This window comes from Rhinolophus ferrumequinum, chromosome 3 (genome assembly GCF_004115265.2).
Source record: "Rhinolophus ferrumequinum isolate MPI-CBG mRhiFer1 chromosome 3, mRhiFer1_v1.p, whole genome shotgun sequence".
Lineage (NCBI taxonomy): Eukaryota > Metazoa > Chordata > Mammalia > Chiroptera > Rhinolophidae > Rhinolophus > Rhinolophus ferrumequinum.
Window position 1 is genome coordinate 92,537,928 of NC_046286.1, and position 22,429 is coordinate 92,560,356.

At 41.9% G+C, this 22,429-nt stretch overlaps 1 protein-coding gene across 2 annotated transcripts in view; it reads left to right on the forward strand.

The window, feature by feature from the left end:
• Positions 1-22,429, forward strand: part of UST (uronyl 2-sulfotransferase) — a 263,751-nt gene that overhangs the window by 210,519 nt on the left and 30,803 nt on the right. For both annotated transcript variants that reach the window (XM_033102766.1, XM_033102765.1), the window contains 2 exons: positions 2,089-2,186; positions 4,357-4,514. In XM_033102766.1, the coding sequence (XP_032958657.1) occupies positions 2,089-2,186; positions 4,357-4,514 (256 nt within the window). The remainder of the gene's footprint in view (positions 1-2,088; positions 2,187-4,356; positions 4,515-22,429) is intronic.

A 22,429-nucleotide genomic window follows, 5' to 3' on the forward strand; every position in this document is an offset into this window, starting at 1 on the left:
GGTCATCCTGATGGCAAAGGCCGGTCACGCTCTCACACAAGCTTTGGTTTGTTTTACAACATGTAAATCTCCTTATAGTTTTCTGATGCTGACAGTCAAATACATACATTATAATAAAAGCTAACATTTCAAAATGAATAAAGTAAAAGTTCGATGTATTCCCATCTATTTTTATGTCTACTGCCATAAATAAACAGTTTGGTGTTCATCTTCTAGATATGTTTGTATTTATATAAACATACATGTTTATTTTTAGGTTGTCTGACATGTTTATATTGTCCTGTAATTGACTTTTTTTCATTTGAAAATTCATCACAGGCACTTTTCATGATAGTACCCATAGATCCTCCTTACATTCCCAGGTGCCCATATTCCACTATAAGAACGTACCACAGCTTCTCTGTGAAATCAGTCTCCTGTTAATGAACATTTAAGTTCTGCTATGTTTTGTTGCAATAACTCTTTTAGCGATGAATATCTTCATACATACATATCTCTGTGTCAAATTCTTCTTAGAAAGGTATTTTGGGTCCAACATCATGCATTTTTAATGGGTTTCTATATACAGTGAGGCAATTTGCATTCAGTAGAAACCATATTTTGAATTTTGATCTTTTCCTGGGCGAGAGATATGCAGCAGGATCCTCTTTCAATGACGTTGGGCAGAGATAGCGATACAATTTTATCCAACTGTAGAGAATGTAAGTGTTCTGAGTACATTTAAGGCTGACTAGGCAAAGCTTTTGATATCTGGATGGTTAGGTGTATTACATGCATTGTCTCTCTTTTTTTTCTTTTTTGTATTATATGCATTTTCAGTCTAACGATATTTTCAACTTACGATGGGTTTACCAAGACATAAGTGGAGGAGTATCTGTATATTCCAATCTGGGAACTGTGCACCTCTATTTCTCACAGTAGACTCAAGTGCTTAGAGTGTTTTTGTTGCTGAATCTGTTTTTTCCACTTGAATTTGTTATTGTAATTGTATCATTTATTTAATTGTTTTATAAGCCAAAGAAGCATGAGGGGAGAAAGATAGGGTTATTATTTTTTTAAAAGTTGAAGTTGTATTTTTCTTATTCCCAACTTGAACAAAACATTGTTAATAACCAGCTGCCCCAATCATATCAGATACAGTGACTGCAACTATTCATAAACTCCATCAACCATGTAACCACGTTTGTGAGTTACCTCCAGTCTTCATCTGCCTTGCCAGTATTGTCTCTGGGAAAACATCCCATAGCTGTTAGGCTTGTTTGTAAATTGGGTTATCGTTTTTCCTTAGAAATACCTAAGAACCAGGCATTTCTTATCCAGGGTATCAATCAGTGTGACCTGCCTTGATAGAAGCTGATGTTTAGCCTTTCTATTCCCCCCAGCAAGCCATGGTCAGCTCTTGTAATGCTCACAGAGATGCCATGTTCAACCTCATAGAAGAGAAATAGAAAACATCACAACTGTTGCCCTTGAAAGTGAGAGGTCTATATGCAAGCATCCTGTCACTTTCTAACCTAATACAACATTAGAAATGATTTTACATATATAAAATATATGTAAACCCTTTATGTGACTATTGTAGGCACTTAATAATTATTTGTTGGATGTATGGATACACAGAGAAACACATTTCTACAGGTTGATGTATGGGGATCTCTGATTAAGTTGGAATGAATTAAGAATTAAGTCACACAGAATTCATTCAACAAATATTTGTTAAGTGCCAACTGTATACTTACCAGTTGGCTGTTAACTGCTAGGGCCACAACACATCTCAGTGAGTAGAACTGCTCTCGAGACGTTTGTGATCTTTCTAGCTAAAGACTTCAGGCCCCTGGGAAATACAGAAATTCAGTGTACTCAACAAGCATAAGCACTCTCTGAAATGCTTTGACCATCTGTGTACCTGGCCAGTGGAATAGGATGGTGTGAGGCGAAGAGAAAGTGTTCTCTTGAAATCTATGAGTTCTCGACATCTCCTCAGGCTTGCTCGTGTAATTTAAGCATCAACGTTACTTACACTGGGTGGCATTTGACAAGGCACTACAGACACTACAGAACATCTCACTACTGTGTTTTCTCTTCTAGGATATCAACGAGTGCATCCTTGAAAACTATCCTGAGTGTTCCAACCCCAGGTTATTTTACATCATTCCGTATTTTTGTGGACAGCATCCCAGATGCAGGTAAAGACTAAAAGCTCGTGGCACGCTTATGGGGAAAACAATGGCAGAAAACCCACCCACTGCACTGTGCAGGAATCGTTTCTATCCCTCATCTCTCAACCTTCTAGAATTCCATTAATATATACTGTTAATTTTTGAAGATTGAAGTTTGAGACCCTGAATCCTTATAAATAAGGCAATTAACAAATCAAGGAGTGACAGAGGCCTTGGGATTAGCCCATAAAGCCGTTGTAAGTAGAATGCCAACCAAACTCTTATACTTAACACACAGTTGTCACTACACAGCCATGACATAGTAACAACCGGGGGTGAACACCAGCCTGCTTCTCCATGGTGACTGTACCTCGTCAACAACTGTCCTTGCCTGAGTGGTATGTCTAACTAGGTCTGAAACACTGGACGCTCACACTCCAAATTCAATAGTCTCTCTCTCCTGAGACATACTTAGTAGAAAGAGAGGAAAGTACTTCTAGTGATCGTCCTTCAGCTTTATTGGGATGCAAGACCTTTAGGGAATGAGTTACACAGATCATAAGGGCCCTCAGTGTGTGCGCGGCCCACCTCCTGCAACAGCATCCCTGCGGTACTCGTTAGGAAGCCATACACCTAATCCCTGTCGGGGCAGAGGGGCACAGGCCTTTGGAACCACCTCCAGGTAATTCTGGTGCAGCTACTGTTGAAATTCATTGTACTAGACAAATGTGTAGTCTGGAGAAGAAATGGTAGTAATGATGGGTGTTATCTTTGCTTTGTGGAAAATAAACCCCGTTACCAGGAGTGACATTTTTCCCCAGAGGAAACACTGATGTCTAGTCATTGCTGACAACAGATGCCTCTAAGAGAATCTGGGGACTTGGAGTCAGGACACAAGGGGCATTTTACTTTGTGCTATTTTGTATTCTGATTTTTATGGTTTTTAAACTTTTTAACCATTGCATGTGTTATTTTAAAATAGTAAGAATAAGAATAAATTATTGGAAAAGAAAAAGAGGAAGGTCAGTGTGTTCCTGCAGAGACCAAGGGGAGATAACTGTTTCCACATTGCAGCTCCTTCACTGTCCTTTTTGCTCACATGGTGATGACTGTTTAATTACCATGTGGATTGTTGTTACTGCTATTGTGTTGAGTTTACCACAACACAAGAGTTTGTTTACAATCAGAATTCTGGGCCTAGAAGTGTCCGTTTTCTGCTTCATCCTAAACTTCCTGAGTTCAGGAGGCCTCCCCGCCACCCTCACCCTCGTAATAAATGCCACCTGGTTCGAGGTCAATGCTTCAGATTTGGGGCCAGATGACTCACTCTCTGTCACAATAAAGATATTTATTCCAAGAAACATGATTCTAATTCCCTCAAGTATTTTTTTTAATTATCTATTTCCTAATCTTGGGGAGAGTACTTATGATGTCTTATCTTGCTTGGCTCACAAAAGATGATTTTCAAAACTCTTTCAAAATGTCACTTGGTTCTACCTTGACAACAATTTTTCCAAAGAGAATCCTGGCTTGCCCAAATGTCCCCAGTAGGTAAATGCCAGCCAGCCTGGAGCCCAGCTCCTGGGATTCCCATCTTTTCTCACTCACATAAGTGTTGTCCACTCAGAGATCTGCCCTACAAATGAGATTAGGTTCTTTCCCTTCTGTCATTAAAAATAAATAAATAAATAAAATTTTTCTTAAACTCTTTTTAAAAATAAGATGATTAGCACTCATGACGCAACACCTATTTTGAGTTCTACAGAAATACTATGTCAGTAAGTTTCATATGTCAAAACTTCTAATTTTATTTAATTGGTTCTGTTTGGTCCTCCCATTAAAAAGCCATGCTAATCACCCCTTGATCAATGTTTGTTAGGACTAGGACCTAACTGCCTGTTCCTGGATCCTTCTTCCAACAAATATTTAGGCTGGGCTCACTAAGTTCAAGGTCCTGAGCTAGGCATTACATAAAGGTGAAAGTGATGGAGATGAGAAGGTGTGGAGGGCAAGGGCACCAGCCCGAAGGACCAGGGGAGGCTGCGGAGGTGGCTACATTGGGGCAGGTCTTTGCAGGAAATGGGATTTGGACTTATGCAATGGAGGTGGATGGGTAGAAGAGAGAAACTTTCAGCATGTTGTTCCTACATTTTGAAAATGAATCTTGGACTTAAAAATGACTTTTATATCTATAAAGGGAGCCTGGTGAGTGGGCCCTTGAAAGAGCAAAACTGAACGTGAATGAAAACTTCCTGCTTGTGGGGATTCTTGAAGAGTTGGAAGATGTGCTGCTTTTACTGGAAAGATTTTTACCTCATTACTTCAAGGGTGTGCTCAATATCTACAAAGACCCAGGTAACTTTATTTGTAAGCAAGCTATCCTCTGTTTCGAGCATTACCTTGAAAAGGACTCGGGAAATAAAGGAATGAAATCATCTCTTATGGTAGTGAAGGAAAAGTCACCCTGGCTTGCAGAGCAAAGTTAGAACTGTAAGCTACAAAGGACAGAACCTTGAGCTTCAGGTCCAAACATAAATTCACCAAGTTTTAAAGGCTTGATGGTTCCATTTCTGCCTTTAGAAAGTGAAGTTGAACCATTTCCACCAGCCTTGTCCTGAGCAGGTTGTCGGGGTGAACTAAGGAATTGGCTTGTGAGTGTCTGGAGCCCGTTGATGGAAATGTGTGCGAGTATCAAGGAGCCATCGTGTAATGAAGTATCTCTTGGCCCTGCTTCCATTTGACAAAAGCACACTGGCAAACAAAATCCTGGCAAATAGAATAGACAGAGCAGCAAATTGAAAATACAATTATGATTTTAGTCTGATAGATGGAGTGGTTTTTAAATAGCAGCAAGAGAGAGAACACAGCAGGGCAATGACAAGGATTGCCCATAGTATCACTGCAAATATAATTACTTTCAGAAATCGTCATTTATTTTTCTCATTACTATCTAATCCTGAGAGAAAGACAAACAGCACTGTTTGTTTCTTTCCTATCTTCTTTAATCTACTGCTGCTACAACAAGCCTTGCATATTTATTCACTAATCTGTTTATTGTTTTGTTTTGTTGACCTGAAATGGGAGGCGGCATTCTGCCTCCAGGAAATAAAGAGTGACTGAAAGGTTCCCCAAATGCAGCTTGCTGCCTCACTTTCCACAGCCAGGCAGGGACCTCCCACCTCACCTGCATCACTGGCAGGTACCAATGCCCAGGTAAACTAGTCTTTACCTAGAGGAGCCCTGGATCCTGTTTTATAAGGTGGCCCTACCACCCCAGTGATTTGCGGGAGGAAGATGGCTGGCTGGTGGATGCTGCCTTAGTCTCCCAACTGACTTACTCAGAGATAAGTCCCAATGTACCTACCCTCAGGGACATCACTGCGAACCTCAAGGTGTGCCTGCAGGTGTGTCTCCTCAGCAGCAAATGTGGTTTGAATAACAAGAAGCATAATAAACCCAAATATTTGGTTTTTAGAGCTAGATCTTCCTTTGCCCTTTCAACAGTAGTAGGCACTTTAAAGAATTTAAGGTCCCTGCTGTGACCAATTTTTTAGTTCTATAAGACAAGATAAACTCTGTCTTTGTGCAAGGAGGGGTCTTATCCTAAAGTAGATTCCTTTGATGAAAAGCTTTATATTATTCATTGTTATTTTTCCTCTTTGGCTTTATCTTGTTGTAGTGTGTGTGTGTGTGTGTGTGTGTGTGTGTGTGTGTGTGTGTGTGTTACACAGTATGAGATAAAAGGCTGACTGGATCCTGGAGACACACAGTTGTCAAAAAAGATGAACACGGTCTTGCCCCAGCATTTGGGAAGAGTACGGGTGAGTCTACATCACACACATCGTCCGTCCTGGGACCTGGAACCAACTCTGTTCCAGATCCCAGGAAGCCACAGCCAAGAACTTAGATGAGGACATTTTTATCTTTGTTCTTCTTAAATACCAAAGAACCACAAACAAAAAGCTTACCCCAAAGAGCCCGTTTACCTGCTGTTGTCAGGTTATATCATCCTGACTTCCCAACTGTTTTCTTCATTTAAATACGTGACTCCTCAAATTGTGGGCCTTGGTCCCATGACCTGTAGACACATTTATTAAAATAGAACGTACTTCTGAAAATTGAGTTAGTGTTAGCTCTTTCACCTTCAGCCACAATCTTTCCACCTAAACACTTTTTTCCCTTTGAGTTTGCCATAGCAGCATATTAATACTCTGTGGCTTCCTGCCTCGGAGAGAATATGGGATGTCTGATATGCCTGTGCAGTGGGTGAAAGGTTTCTATAAGCCCAGGGCCAACATGTGGCCAGTTCACACAGCTGTTCTAGTGATTGAAATAGGAAAGCATACCTATACTGCCCTCAGCATCTGCTCTCTGTGTACCTGCCACCTGGCTGCCCTTCACCCTCCCAACAATGAAGTAGCGAAAGGGGTGATTCATGGCACAGTGGGGGTCTTCAGGGCTCTGGCCCAGTGGGGCACTCAGCAACTGTTCTGAATTCAGTTCCTGAGTAGAACTGGTTGTTAAATATTTTGAATATCACCCCAGTATGACTGTTCGGCTGCCACATGTCATGTACACAACAAAGTGAACCTTTGAGTGATTCTTCAGTAACTTCGGCTGTGTTTTGGGATCTCTTGGGCATCTTCTTGAGTGATTCTTTTATGGTGACATTGAAGGGCAAGCAGCTCCACGGTTGCTCTGTCCTAAGGAGTCTCCACATCCCCAGGGGCATGAGACAGGAGACGAGCATCCACTCCTGGCCAGCTCTGCACTAGATTTTAGCCTCTGCAAAGAGAAAGCATCTCTACTGTTTTCTTGTGGCCATAAAACAGCAAGTTGATGTCACCGAGATCAAAGGAAGAGCCACGGCGAGTCACTTGAGTCATTCACTCCAGAGCCTTCTCTCATCAGCACATTTTAGTTGAAATCCACAGATGTCGTCATGCTCAAATCACTGCTCTTGCCCTTTATAAAAGAATTTTATAACTGAGTAGCCTCGAGAACAAAGGGAAGACAAAAATCGAAGACACTGGGGAATCTAGTGACCCTTAAATTATCGTATATTAAACGTGGAGAGGGTGTAAGATGCAAGCACTCCACTGGCCGTTTTTCCTTGGTGCTTGTCCTGTTATCTAAAATAATGCAGGCACGTGCTGATTTTTAGTAATCCCATCCCAGCAACATGAAAAATATCTATACCAATCTCATAACTGAGAAAAGGCACAAACAGCAATGACTATTTGGGGAGCTGATGAAAATAGTAATGTCTGTCATTCAAATGGGTCATCACTTATTCTAAATTAGAATGATATGATATTCATTAATTCTTTCCAACCAGCACTGCCAGATCCAATAACCCACCATTTAGAGATGTTAATGACTTCTTCCGTAAATAGCAGATTGACTGTTTGCCCCACACCGTCCCATTTATTTCTTGTAGGACAAGTAAATTGTCTCCTACCAAACATATTTGAGAAACTTAGTCTTTAGAATTTTTTTAAACTTAGGGTTATTTTATATTATTGTCTGTATTCTGTGGAGACCCAGTCAGCATAGCTCAGAAAAAGTTTATGATAGTGAGTACTCAAAATGAAATAAAAATGAAAGTTTTAGCATGATGGAAAAACCAAGAGAAGGCGTTCAGGTGTTTTTCACAAGCCAGGGGACAGTTGCTGATGCTGAGCCAAGTACCTTGGGGTGAGCACTCCGTAAACACCATCCCACCTGGGTATGAGTCTGACTTAGGAAGAACCAAGACCCAAAGAGATTTACTGGGTAAGAGCGACCTCACTGGTTTAACCTATCTAGTCTTATTTTTCATTGCTTAATCTCAATTACACGTGCTCATGATTTACCTCTTAAAAAGGAGTAACTGAAGCCAGCCCAAAGAATTTGAGAGACTGATCCATAGTCATCCACCAAAATGTAAAAGCCAAGGACAGCACTCACATGTTTCTGAGCCATGAATGCTAACATGTTCGTGAATACTTTTCCTCCTTAGATCTTAAAAACTGACACACTGTGAGCTATCAGTATTTTTGTTAGTTATAATTTCCTTCAGAGCTAAAATCACAGTGATGTTAAAGACCAAAATAAATAAGCCAATTAAAGGCAGGGGATATGTGAATATTTGTGATAGGAACAGTGCTTATATAAACGTCCCTCAGATAAACTCTTGACTTGGCAAATATTAATAACTGAGCTGTTCTGGTTCAATAGCGCCACCTAGCATCCAGACATGGAACTATAGGATCTAATATTAACCCATTACCTTCCTCATTCCTGGGGACTCGTACTTTAAATACTTTCCGCTACTAGCATTACATTAGTATTCATTTCAACCTCTTTTCATCACAAATGTAAGCACTGGAGCCACAACAGGGATTTACTAGACTCTTGTGGGTTTCCTTGAGAATCTGGCCACCAACTATTACAAAGGAAAAATGTGTCATTCCAAACAAATGACTAAGTTTGAGGATTTAAGTTCATTCATAAATTGGATGCTTTGTTTTTAAAAAGTATTTTTAAATATTTTTTATAAATGATGACAATGGAGGACAAATTTAAATGTTAGCTTTTGACTAGGTATGAATGATACTTAGACTTCCTATTATGAGTATAATTGTGTACTCTCTGAATTCATTTGCTTTATAGTATTTAAATCTGAAGGCATACACACAGAAAATAATAGCAAATATGTAGAAGAGAAATTTTAATATTGTATTCTGTAGAAAAAATTCAAGTTCTCATTTATCAATAAAAATGTCAGACTGAGTTAAAACAAATATTAAATAATTAAAGCTTGGCCAATCAATCAAACAATTATGATTGTATCATAAAGAACAATCATTCTTTAAGGAAAGAACAGTGAGTTGGGAGTAAGAAGACATTTCTAGTCCTTTTTCTGCTACAGTTCTGCCCATGTGACACAAGGCAAGTGCAGCTTTGGGTGGGTGATCTCTAAGGTCAGTATTATTATAATACTAAAGTATCATAGTATCATATAGAATGTTTTAAGGCTGCTCTTTCTACCTGTTGTTTTTAGCACAATTTTAGAGTGCTCCCCACCCCACCCACCAACCCCCAAAATCAGTTCTTTTAACAGTCCTCATTGCCTTAGTAATTCTCAGGTTTCCATATGGAGGCTATCGCCACCTAGAGGACACGACAGAGTCCTGGATGGAGGGTTATTCGCTCAGAATCCATTCTTCCCTATTATTGGTCATGCTGCAGTGATCAAGACAGGGATCCCAGCTCAAACTCTCTGGTTCTGATGTCCATCCCTTTCTCTCCATACCTTATGCATTTCTGTTGAGTAGACATGGTATCATAATGATTACGGCCCAGGATCTTGAGTGGATAGCCTAGGTATTAAAGCCACTCCTCCACTTATCAACTGTAAGCCAGAAGCACGGTATAACCCCTCTAAGCCTGTTTTTCCACCTGTATAAGATGCATAAATAATACTAAGTACTTCACAGGGTTGTTGGGAGATGTCCCTGACCGATCCATGTAAAACCCTTAGCCCAGAGCTTAGCATATGACAAGGGTTCAACAATTAGCTATTGGCCTGCCAACCACATCACAGGAGAGAGACAGGGCTTGTGTCTGTGACAAAGTAGGACTTCAGGCTCTCTTGTAATTACTTCTACAGTAGAGGGGCAGAGATAGAGAGAGAGAGAGAGAGAGAGAGAGAGAGAGAGCGAGCGAAACCTTGACTTATTTCACCTACAGCTTACCTATGACTATGAAATCATGTGCCTTTACTTGATTGGCCTTTACTTGGAGGGAACAATTACATCAATTATATTCTGGCTAATAACCTGTCTCTGAAACAATCATGGGGAGTAAGTTTACTGGAACTATTACTACAGTGACACACTAAGGGGCTTGAAAAACACACATCATCCAAGTCACTGTTGTTTTTTGAATCATCTGTTTTTTTGCCTGAACTCTTACCAAAAATATCAGGAGTTAAGATTTCAATTTTAAATGAACCCTACTTTTGAGATGTAATTGTGCTGAATGTTGAATTTTTCAGACTATTATACCCCATGTTACTTAGTAGACATAGGACGGGTGTACAAAGATTTAATGAAGTTTTTATTTTAAGTAAGTCCCTAAGTTTCAGTTCTTGAAAAAAACTTTAGTTTGTTTTCCAAGTGCAGAATTACATACTTCAGAACGCTGTCAATGAATTAAACTTTGTCCAGCAGGTGGCGGTATGTCTCCATTTTCTCAAGGAAGTGCATGTGGGTTCCTCTTACCATTTGCATCTGCAGACAGGAGTTTGCCTCAGGCTTGAACACAGATAGACAGTTAGGCCCAATTTGGGGCCTAAAAATGGGGTCCTGAATATCAAAAGGATTCCAAGTACAATTGATTGCAGTAGTTCAAACTGCATTATATGAGAGCTAATTGGGGCTGCAGGGATGAAGTTTTACAAGGAAGTAAGTGTATGCGGGTGTGGGGGCAGAGCCCCAGAGAGCAGTTTCCAGGCTCTCAGCCTCACGTGGAAAGGTGCTGGCTCAGGTAGTAGATGGCCATCGCTGTGGCTGGGTGGCCGTCAGCTGTTACCAGTTAGCCATTAGCCACTAATATAACTGCCATGGCTATGCTAGGGGGTTGGTTGGTTGGCAGAGAAGTGGACGGCAGGTTGCGGATCATGTGGCTGCTGCTTCCTGTGTCTCCAACCCCGCCTATAGTGGTATGAAGCCCCTATCCATGGCTCCGTGGGTGTTCCTTTTTGGCCTCACCATATCCTGCGTTCTTGTGTGGGGAACGGGAGCTGAGTCCCCGCATTACAGCAGGTTGAAAATATATACAGTAGTCCTCCCTTTTCCGGGGTGGATACCTTCCAAGACCCCCAGTGGATGCCTGAACCTGTGGCTAGTACTGAACCTACGTATACTATGTTTTTTCCTATACATACATACCTATGATAAAGTTTCATTTATAAATAGGCACAGTAAGAGATTAACAACAACTAATAATAAAATAGAATGATTATAACATATGTAATAAAAGTTATGTGAATGTAGTCTCTCTCTCGAAATATCTTACTTACTGTACGCACCTTTTCAGTTGAAGGAAGCACTTTACAGCTTCTCTTTGGCAAATCTGAGTTGCCAGCATCACTGCTCTTGAGCCTTGGGGCCATTATTAAGTAAACTCGGGTTATTTGAAACCAAGCACTGTGATACCATAACAGTTGCTCTGATAACCCCTTACTAATTGACGAAAGGGTGGAGAGCGTATATAGTGTGCATATACTGGACAAAGGGATAATTCATGTCCCAGGCCAGACGAAGGAGATTTCATCACACTTCACAGGAACAGTGCAAAATTTAAAACTTATGAATTGTTTATTTCTGGAGTTTTCCATTTAATGTTTTCAGACCCAGGTTGACCGTGGGTAACTGAAACCGTAGAAAGCGATGTCTCAGATAAGGACAGACTACTGTATACCGTCAACCCTGGTTTTATAAAAATAATCCATCATCCTACAACATCAAGATTAAACTGATGCTGTCTTTCATCTTTCATTTCCATTTTTATTTCCCACTTCCTGTTTCTTCTGAGCTACAACAAAACTCAAAAACATTCTGGAAACTGACAGATACAACTGATGGTCAGGAGGAATTCAGACTATGTACAAACACCAGTGAAGTTGTTTAAATAACTCAATTATCATTTATAAAAATAGACTTCCCCCTCTGCTGTTGGTTCATCTACCGTCAGTGTTCTTCATAAAGATTTGTTTTTCACAAGCCAGATTCTAATCATGTTGGCACTGGTTGTGCGTGTGCTTGTGTGTGTGTGTGTGTGAGTGTGTGTGTGCACATCCATTCATGTTCAAACAACTAAACTGTTATACAGCAGTCATGGGAGTGGATACTGTTGGATCACAACCGCATTAACAGTTCCTGACTAATAATAATTAGCGTTGCTATTTGCAGTTTATAAAGCATTTATAAATGCTTTGGATCTAAATGCATGGAGGATCTCATTTGATTCTTAAATGAATCCTCTGGAAGTGAGGAAGACAAATAGTCTTTGTCTCATTTTTGTAAATAAGGAAGCCAAGATTCAAAGAGGTTGAACATCTTGCTCACTGTTCCCAGTCCTAAGTGACCGCAGACATTCAAGCTTCTGTCCCCTGAACCACCACAAACAATGAACTGTGACCTTCACGAGATTCTTCCTATTTAATTACTAAGCTAGAGCTTTTGGGGTGTTAAACCTTCGTCATATGTAGTGCAGTAGAAGAGCTTAAAAATAAAATCTATATATTATCTTGTTCACAGAGTTATGTGAGCTCAGACATCATCATAGGCCACTAAGGTATTATTTTAAGCCAGTGTGTGGCAATCCACACACAAAAAAAATTTTTTAAATGGATCCATTTGACAGTTCCTGATACTTTTCTGGTGGGGACTGGGGAACAGTAGTGCTAGACTTTTAGAATAGTGTCTAAGAATTAAAGCTGAAAGCATATAACTATTTCAACTGTAGCTGTTGCATAAATAGTTAAAATTAACTTATAATGTAAACACCCCTTTAAATCAACTCCTAAGTGTTTAAGATTTTTTTAGGGAACACTTTCCTGAAGGGAGCTCCGTAAGCACAGACTGATAATTTTATTCACCTTCTCACAAGGATTTGCACATTACACGTCTCTAGACATGTGTAATTTATTTTATGAAAGCTTAAATTGTAGTATAATATATATATTCTTTTGACCCATTTCCACTATAATTGTTCATTTTGTTAGAAACATAATTACCTTGAACTATATTATTTTTAAAGGTATTTTTCAGTTGCTTATTAATTTGCTCTTGCCTTGGAATCATCCCTCCTCCAGGAGAAAGCATCTCTAATATTATTATCTAAGATTAACAGGAAAATAGGACTTCATTTCCAGACATTGATTTCTTAGTCATCTTTCCGAAACTATTTTTCTCCTGTGAAAACTAATATTTAAACTGCAGGTATAATATGAAAATACCATGACAATTCAACACATAAGCAAATGTTGAAGTGTCTGCAATGTGCCCGTCCTGGGGAAGGGCCATGTCAAGACAAAGAAAACGTGTAGCCTGGAAGCCATTACACATGTGCTCCACTTCCTAGTGGAGATATCTGTGCCAGACCTTGAAGGGTGCGTAGGTGTTTGCAAGGTGGACGCAGAAGGAGGCATTTTAGGCAGAAAACAATGACATGAGTGCGGGCATGGAGGTGTGAAGGCATAGAAGTCCCCCTGAGTGTGGGAAGCATGAGAGGCGGTCAGGCCCTCCCCAACCTTCGCCTGCTGACCTTGTTGCTTGGAGCTGGGAGCCCCAATTCCTCATAGCTCAGTCACCCTGCTGCTGAAACAGCCCTGCCCAAAGCAGGAAAAGTATCGGCAGCCTCAGCTCTCTATGTGGTACAACCTGGACCTGAGTCACTCACACCAATCCCAGAACCAGTGGCCAAGCCACAGTTGCCAGAGGGCTATGTGTCACCTCTCTTTCCCTCCCCCTGATTTCCCTGCCCTCTGCCAAGCCTGACCACCACCAAAGGATCCCTCACTTCCTAACTATGTCAGGCATACTGCCAGGTTCCCAGGTCCCAATGCTGGGGTTCTTTCTTCTTGCTTTCTTCCCAGTCTCCCCAGGGCACCTCTAGGTCTGGAGCGCCCACTGGCTCTGATTGGCCCCGCACTGTCCCACTGGGGGCCCGCCACACATCTCCCGATGCCAGCTACTGCCCTGCCTGACCACCTTTGCCCAGCAGCACGGACTCCCTGACCCAGGCATGAGCAGACTGCATCCCTGACGCTGCCTCTGGTCTGCCCGGCCTCCCTCACTGGAAGCTTTAGGCACCACCCCACGCCCGCCCCAGCCGCAACCTCCCACCCCATGCACCCCAGGAAATTGCTCTACTCTAGGTCCTAACCTCATCCTCTGGAGAACCCCAGAGGCCCCCCACGGTGGGGCCAGGCATGGGGGTGTGCGCTCTTATGATTCATTTCCCCAAACAAAAAGCTGGCTAGCGATATCGGTGGTGGAGGAACCAGCTTTCTTCTGTGTTGAGAGGTGAATTTCTTCTACTTTAGAATTTAATCACTTCTATTTTGAGCAGTTTTTAGTTGAGCTTGACAGTAACATGCTTTGCATTGAGGAAGAGTATTACTAAGGGTGAAATTGGTCACCACACATTTCAGTTTTTGGAATTTCCTGATAACTCTGCAAAGCTGAAATGCATCTAAAGCCTGGGCAAAGAAGCTTCAAGAGAGACCGGACCCCAGAAGGTGAGATGATCTTTATGATCTCCCTGCTCCTTCCTGCCCAAACTGCCCAGGTCCCTGTCACCCCAGGGATTAATGTGGTGACGTGGAAAGAGCAGTAGGCAAAGAATTGCGAAACTGTCTTTGTCCCCTTGGCATATGGCCTTGCCTCTCTGATATTTTTTGCTTATAAAATGTTCCCCCATCTGGGGTGAAATACCATCCTCACCCATCTTCCATGACTCAGCATTTGAGAACGGAAGCTTCAAGTTTTGTTCAACTAAATCTTTTTCAAACAGAAATGTCATTTCCTGGTCTATGTTCTTTCAATATCTCAGACATTTTTGTCAACATACAATGTCCTCGTAGCTTTCACACCTTGCAAATGGTGTTGGACTGTGAAAGAATACAGTGAAAAACTGCAAACGCACCTGTGCCCAGAACACTGCTGTTTTGTGTGGCTCTTCGTGGGCCGTATGAAGCACGTGTTCTGTTGTCCACGAACCGACGGAGAAATCCAGTGTACCGCCCCACTGAGGAGAATGGGCAAGTTTTGCTTGTCAAGGGGGAGGGTCAGATATTAACTGGAAAGTCTCACCTCCCCAATTTTTTTTCGGGGGGTGGGTGGGTTGTGAAGAATTCAGCTTTATTTTTTTAATTAAATTTACTGGGGTGACAATGGTTAGGTTTCAAGTGTGCGTTTCTATAATACCGTGTTTCCCCAAAAATAAGACCTAGCCGGACAATCAGCTCTAATGTGTCTTTCGGAGCAAAAATTAATATAAGATCCAGTCTTATTTTACTATAAGACTGGGTATAATATAGCGTAATATAATATAATATAAGACCAGGTCTTATATTAATTTTTGCTCCAAAAGACGCATTAGAGCTGATTGTCCAGCTAGGTCTTATTTTCAGGGAAACACGGTACCTCATCTATACATCACATTGTGTGCTCACCTCCCAGTCAGTTCTTCCATCACCATAGAGTTGCTCTCCTTTACCCTCTTCTCAATTGTTACCTTGTGCTTCTATAGGTACTTCTATTGTCTTGTCGGAGCCAGGCACCACTGCAGCTATTTTTCAAAACGTGTCCCTAGAATCGTACCTCTCTGTTTTCTAACTGTATATTGTATATGTTACAGTAATGTGTGTATATAATTAAAAAGCAAATAGTACTAAAAGACATGTAATGAAAAGCAGCAGTTTCCGCCTCCCGCCCTCCCCAGCGCCAAGTCTGGCTTTGCAGAGGCGAGCACTTGCAGCACAGTTAGCGGTTTCTCCGGAGCATCACCACACTATTTATAACTAGGACGCACAGGCTGCTGCCTCTTGATTTATTTATTTGACACATTATTTTAGTTCTCTTATTCCATCACCCTCACCTCCACTTCCTCCCCCTGCCAATCTTCCTAATACGGCTATCTCCATGTTTTAGATGCGTCGTCCCGGTTTACGTCACTGTGACTATATATATATATTTGTTTGTCGCTGATCCAAGTAGTACACTGTCCTTTTGTTTCATGTCTTGTGTAACTTGTTGTTTTCCCTGGAATTTTATCACCTTGGGTTTTTGTATTTGCTTAGATTTATTTATACCTATCAAAATTTTCATGTGTCATTAGACCTGTTGTCTCAATATTACTTTTGATATTTCTCTCCATATTATTATCAGCTAAGTATATTCATTCGCTTCCCCTGATGTCCCAGGACCCCCTCACCCTCCATCCTTCCCACCCAGAGCTTTAATTTCCTGTTTCAATCTGGCTGTTTACTCAGAAGCTCCCTGCACAGCTGTCCTTTGGCAACTCCCTTCACCACATTTCTGTGTTGGATCCCTGGTCTCCTGAATCCCATATATCCCATTTCTTTATTTAATAATTCATTTTATTCCAAGATATTGCCATGTTGCTTCCTGATCAATGGTGCAGGGGAGGTGGTAAATTCCTTGAGTCACTGAATGTTTAAAGAGCCCAGTATTCATTCATTCTGCTGTCTCACTGGGTTGCCAGTTTCACTGGGTATGGATTTCTTCATGCACACTTTCCATTTCCCATCTCTCTTTCTCTCTCCTTCTCTCATTCCCTCCCTCCCTCCTTTTCTCCCTCCTTCCCTCTCTCTCCTTTATTCCTTTTATGAAATTTTGCAACAATATGCCTCAGTGTGCTGAGTGTTCAGTAGATACTTTCAAGCTTAAAACACATTTTCCATTTCTGGGAATTTTTCTTGTTTTACTTGTTACGCGATTTTATTGTCACCTTTTTCTCTGTTTCATTTCTGGAATGCTGCCAATAGATATTGGAACCCCTAGATTTGTCTTTTCTATGTGCTTTATTATTTTTTCCTTTCTTAATTTCCACCTCTTCAACTTTTTCCCTCTGGAAGAGCTCCTCAATTTGTATTCCAATCATTCTTTTGAATTTTCTCTTTTCCAAGAACTCCTTTTTTTTAAATAGCTTTTCTTTTTATATCATGTCTTGTTCTTACTGGATGCAATATCACCTGAAATCTTTGAAAATTACAGGCATTTAAAAAATATTTCATCTGTTTCCTACATTATCCCTATTTGCTCCAGACTCCTTTTTACTTTTTTTGGTTGGTTTGGGCCTTTGTTTTTCAGTCCAAAGCTTTCCTCTGGTGATCTTGTCAGAATTTGTATTTGAGGGTGGGGCACTAAAGAGCTCATTGAAAGTGTTGTGCGATGGATGAGGTTTATGGACCAATGGATTCTACTTGGGATGATCAAGCCGCAATAAAAGGGTTGCTGAAAAAACACTTGTTAGTGATCGCAGGTCTTTTTTTCCTCTGGAGCTTATTCAGTTTCCCCACTGAAGAAGTCCCCAAACATTTGCTCGGGCGATGGGAAGTGAGGTGGGGGTAAGGGAAGGGGGGGTACCTCTGGTTGCTGGTGTGGGAACGGGAGCTAAATGTCCACATTCACGGCACCATTCCCTTAATTGTTCTTATTTCAGCCCTTCCTCTCCTTTGTCTCCTCTGGGTTAGCACATCATTTTGGAGCCTCTGCCCAAATCTTTGGAGACTAATCCAAAGATCACCTGTTCCCAGGCAATGGAGAATGCCCCTGGAGAATGGGGGAGAAACCTGGCTGCATGCAGCTGTGGAGGGAATGTGGGATCCAATTGCTTCAGACCCAGACTGCCTGCCTCATGCCCAGCTTTCTATCTGGGATTCTGGGTGCCACCCCTCCGTCTCTCAGGGGTTCCGTAGGGTGAGCTATTACTCCTGACGTATGGCCCCTTCTGCCAACCCTTCAAATGTGCTGCTTCGGCTCTGCCACGTCAAATGCACTCCTCCAATCTCTTTTCACCTTCCAGAAATCGGTTGAGGTCTATCTTCCACTGACATCCTTTTCCAGTTCTTTGTCCTTGTGATCTTGCAATCACTTATAAAATTATTATCCCTTACTGTCATTTTAGTGAAGGATTTCAAAGGAGAGGAAGTGAAGGTATGCAATCAGCCTACTCCATTTAGCTAGGAACATCCTAACTGGCTGAACTTTTAGCTTCCTATTTCCAATTTTGTGTTTCTAGCTCATATCTAGATGTTATACATGTTCCTTTCATTTGATAATTGCACGGCCATGATGTGAATGGGGTTACCACAGCGCCACCTTCAGCATCTATGTCTTGGTGAAATGGTACTGGTCAAATTTCAAAAGCAAAGCAAAACAAAACAAACAAAAACAAGATCCCTTCATGATAATTTCTTAATTTAACCCTGTTGGGTTTTTACTGAATGATACTACAATAATGAGGCTCCAAATTACTCTGATTTTCAAATTACCTCAAAGACGAATTAGGGCCATGGGAAGATCTCTTTGATGGGAGAGAACGTAAATTATAAGAACTGATAAAAAAAAATTAAAAAGATACTCTCATGACCAGAGGCAGAGTGCGTGACCTTCCAAAGAGACATTCCAATGTAACTTGGAGGACTCGTGCGTCTCCACTTCATGTGCTGTCATGTGTCGCTTCCCTATCATAATCCAAGGATAGTGGCAAAGGCATCCAAGCCGGAGAGTCAAGGGCCTCAGTTCACCAACGCTGTCAGTCACCAGCTAGTGTCCAGAAGAAAAAGCAGCCATTGAGAGGCTTTCTCAGCAGCAGCTGCTTTAGTAGCAGTAGCAGCAGCTCATATAACAAATGTTTCATGACGAATGCAAACAAAAGCCAGCTCTGAAATTCCAGCCACGCCATGTCCAAGCCAGTTCAAAATCGTATAACCACTCGTTCGAGTTTTTTCCCCTTTCTAAATGCATTCCATATGAGCCGTGGTGTGGGGACTGCTGGGATCTCCTACATTCACTCAGAAAGTGGTTTTTTGACCCAGACTGAAAGGAAAGTAAGTCAGTGGGAAAACAAACTCAAAGTAAACACTGAGGCTCAGGTGTGGGAGGTGTGTTTGTTTTCCCTGCCAGGCCCCCTGCCCCCCTCAATGGGGCTGGAGGCTGGGAATTGGTTAGGGGAGTGCAGGGCCCAGGTGGGGGGCCCTGGGTCTGCAGTGGCCCTGGCCACAGCCGAGCACCACTCCTCTAAATGTGGTCTGAGGACCAGTGCCCATCGCAAGCTGCTTGCTACCAGCCCATGATGAGACAAGGGCAGAAACTGAGAGTCAGCCTTTAGAAACTTTGATGGCAATTTGGCGTGGCTGTGATCATTTTTTTAATGACTCCTTTTTATTGTAGTTTATACAAGTATCAATCTGAGATGGATTACAGGGGTGGAAATCAGAGATCATTTCAGAAGCACAGATGTAGATTCTCCTCCTGGCTTGGGCTGCCAAGGTCAGCACGTTGGGAGGCCATCTAATTGACAAGACCACTCCTAAGGCATTTGGGGCTTACGAGGCGCCGTGATTCTTCCATATATGGTTTTGCCTTCTTGGCTTCAAAGCTCAAAGTGCTGCTCCACAGTGATGGTCAAACATCCAAACTCCAAGATATGTGATACTTTGAAACTCTACCTCTTTAAAACTAGTGGCTTTTTTTTTTTTTTTACCTACAATCTGTAAAAATGGCGACTCACGAGGAGAGCACTGGACTGTCGGTATAGAACCTTAGGTTGCTGTTGGCTCACTTCTTCCTCAAAACTCTGCTAGGTGATGTAGTGGCTCGAATTGTGTCCCTGGCAGGTGATGCGTATGTTGAAGTGCTAACACCCCGTGTGTGAATGTGACCTTATTTGGAAATAGGGTCTTTGCTGATGTAATCAGGTTAAGATGAGGTTCTATCGGACCGGTGCTAAGTCCAATAACTGGTGTCCTTAGAGAGAGAGTCAGAGACACGGGGAAGAAGGGGGCAGAGATTGGAGTCCTGCTGCCACAAGCCAAGGAATGCCACAACCAGAAGTGAGACAGAGGCAGGAAGGATTCTTCCCCAGAGACTTCAGAGGGAGCATAGCCCTGCTGCCACCTTGGTTTTGGGTTTCTAACCTCCCACACCGTGACAGAATAAATTGTCGTTGTTTTAAGCCATCCAGTTTTTGGTGATTTTATGGCAGCCCTAGGAAACTAGTACAGGTAGAAAGCCTCTTCATCTCCATGTCCAGATGAAGACTGGAGACTCAGTGAGAATAAGATCTTCCCATGTGCGAAGCAGCCATCAGGGACCAGAGCCTGGATCTGAACAAAGATGGGTACCGTCCACGATACCAGAGTGCCTCTCTTTGTTAGACAAAGGAATTGGGAAAAAGAAATAGCTAACATTTGGAGAGAGTCAAATAAGTGACTTTCCAATGATACAATGAAATACTATGAGGCCACTGGAATTTTATTTTGAAGAATTGTTAATGACATTGGAAAATACTCCGAAAAACGATTTGTGAAAAATCAGTCACAATATTATATTTACATTATACAATATTTATACATGTTTATAGTACACACACACACACAGTGCTTAGAAGAACAAACTGGAAGGAAAACACACTAAAAGATTAGCAGCTGTTAATTGTGCTTGTGGATTGTGGATTTGGGGTAGTTTTTCTTTGCTCCCAGACTTTTCTGTATTATCTCTCTTTACGATAATAAGCGTGTATTGCAGATATAGCGACAGTGTATTACGTCCCGGCCACATCCATCCAGCCACACTCTGCTCTGTGTTCTACATGCAAATTCCTCATCGTCACAGTGGCGTGGAAAACTAGATACTATTATCCTTATTCTACACAGGAGAAAATACACGCAACAGTCTAAGAACTGTGTCCGAGGTCTTACAGCTGGTAAGAGGCAGAGCCTGTCTGGCTCCAAACCCTGTCTGCTTTCCCCCAGGATTTGTGGCCTCTTCTACTTTCATGATCAGAAAAAAGAATAGTGGGAAGGAGGACAATTGAGCAGAGAGAGAACAAAAAGAAACTGTCCCTGTGGCCCCTTGGACAGGGCTTGCTCAACTTCAGTCAAAATTTGTTTGTTTTTAAATAAAGTACTGAAGCAGGTTTTATTTCATAAGTGTATCATCTCCTTTCATCATAGAATTTTAATTTTCATTTGTCTGAGTCTTTGTTTCCACTTTTTTGATCTGATTTTTATTTGTATTGTTTGTATTTTTTTTTCCTGAAAAATGTGTCCAGATACTAGCAGATAAGCATCATAAAAATAGAATCTTGTATTTTATTTAGTTCAGTCAGTGAAAGGCTTTCGATTGAGTCTGTTGTCTGTTGTGTATCCCCATTAGGCAGGTGTGTTATTTCTCAGGGTGCTAAAAACGTAGGTGCATGGCACAGCTTTTTAAGAACTCAAGGGCATCCTGGTAAAGGCTCCCAAGACCTCTTCTTATCAGATTCTGATTTCGTGATCTGAGTGCATTTCCTTAGCCATCTTATTAATATGCTATAGTAGAGATACTGTTTGAATGAATTATGAACAAATCTCCAGGAGGATGTAGCTCTGAGATGTAGCCTCTGGTATTCCCATAGCCTAGGTGGTATTGGCTGTACAGAAATGCCACCTTCCTTAGTAAAACATAAATAAAGCAGTCCATGACCTTACCTCTTTGACACTTCCTTTCATTCAGCACATGAGCAACAAGGACAGAGGATGAAATCTTCGTGGCCTTAGGGTGGTATGATATAGTCTATACCCCACCCCAGTAGCCTGCCCAAGGTCACATAGCACCAGACTGTGGATCCAGACATAACCACCGCACTAACCTGCTACCTGTGGTTTAATGGAGTCCTCCTGAGCTGTGACACTCCGTTCCAAGACAAGAACTTGTTAATGGTAGAAATCCAGGCACGGGCCATGCTACTAGAATGAGAGCTCTTTTCAGAGGAGTAGATTTTCAGTAGCACCATTCCTCCTGCCAGCAAATCATACAATTTACACAAATATCTGTTCTGCCTACAACAAATGTTCTTCATCTGAAGGCCACCACATGGTTTTTAGGGAATCCTTAAACTGGCCCATTCCATTTATTGTATATGAAAATAACTGAGTGTGCCTGCTTTTGTTCTGGGAAACAAAGTATTTTCAGATTTGCGAAGGAATTCCCCACCCCCAGGCCAGTAAAAGAATAACAGTCAGTATATAAGGCCGGCTCTCCCGCCTCTCCAACTCGCAGGTCCTCCCTCCTTTTCCAATGGCTGGTCTCTGGGAGAGCCTGCCCACTGGCCACAGGCTTGTTCAGATGCACTTTGAGCCCTACCACAGGAGAGTAAGCCCCATGGGCGTGAGCCTTGACACACAGGCAGGCCTGATCTGATGGAGAATGACCAGAAGGGCTATTGATCTGGCTCTCAGTCCAAAGAACGGGACCGATGGACTGAGGTCGGCCATCTTGTTTAACGCCGGAATATAGAGCGGACGCTCCAAATGGTGATGAAGTCTTGTGTTTGTTCAGGGTGATTTTTGGCTCTGCCACACTTCTAGATTTCCACATTATAGCAGAGGATATTGTTTGCCTAAGTATAATAGGGCATGTGAGTTGGTTCCTGGCATCGATCACGGAAGATTAGCTTACTTTCACGAACCCAGAATCAGCCCCAAT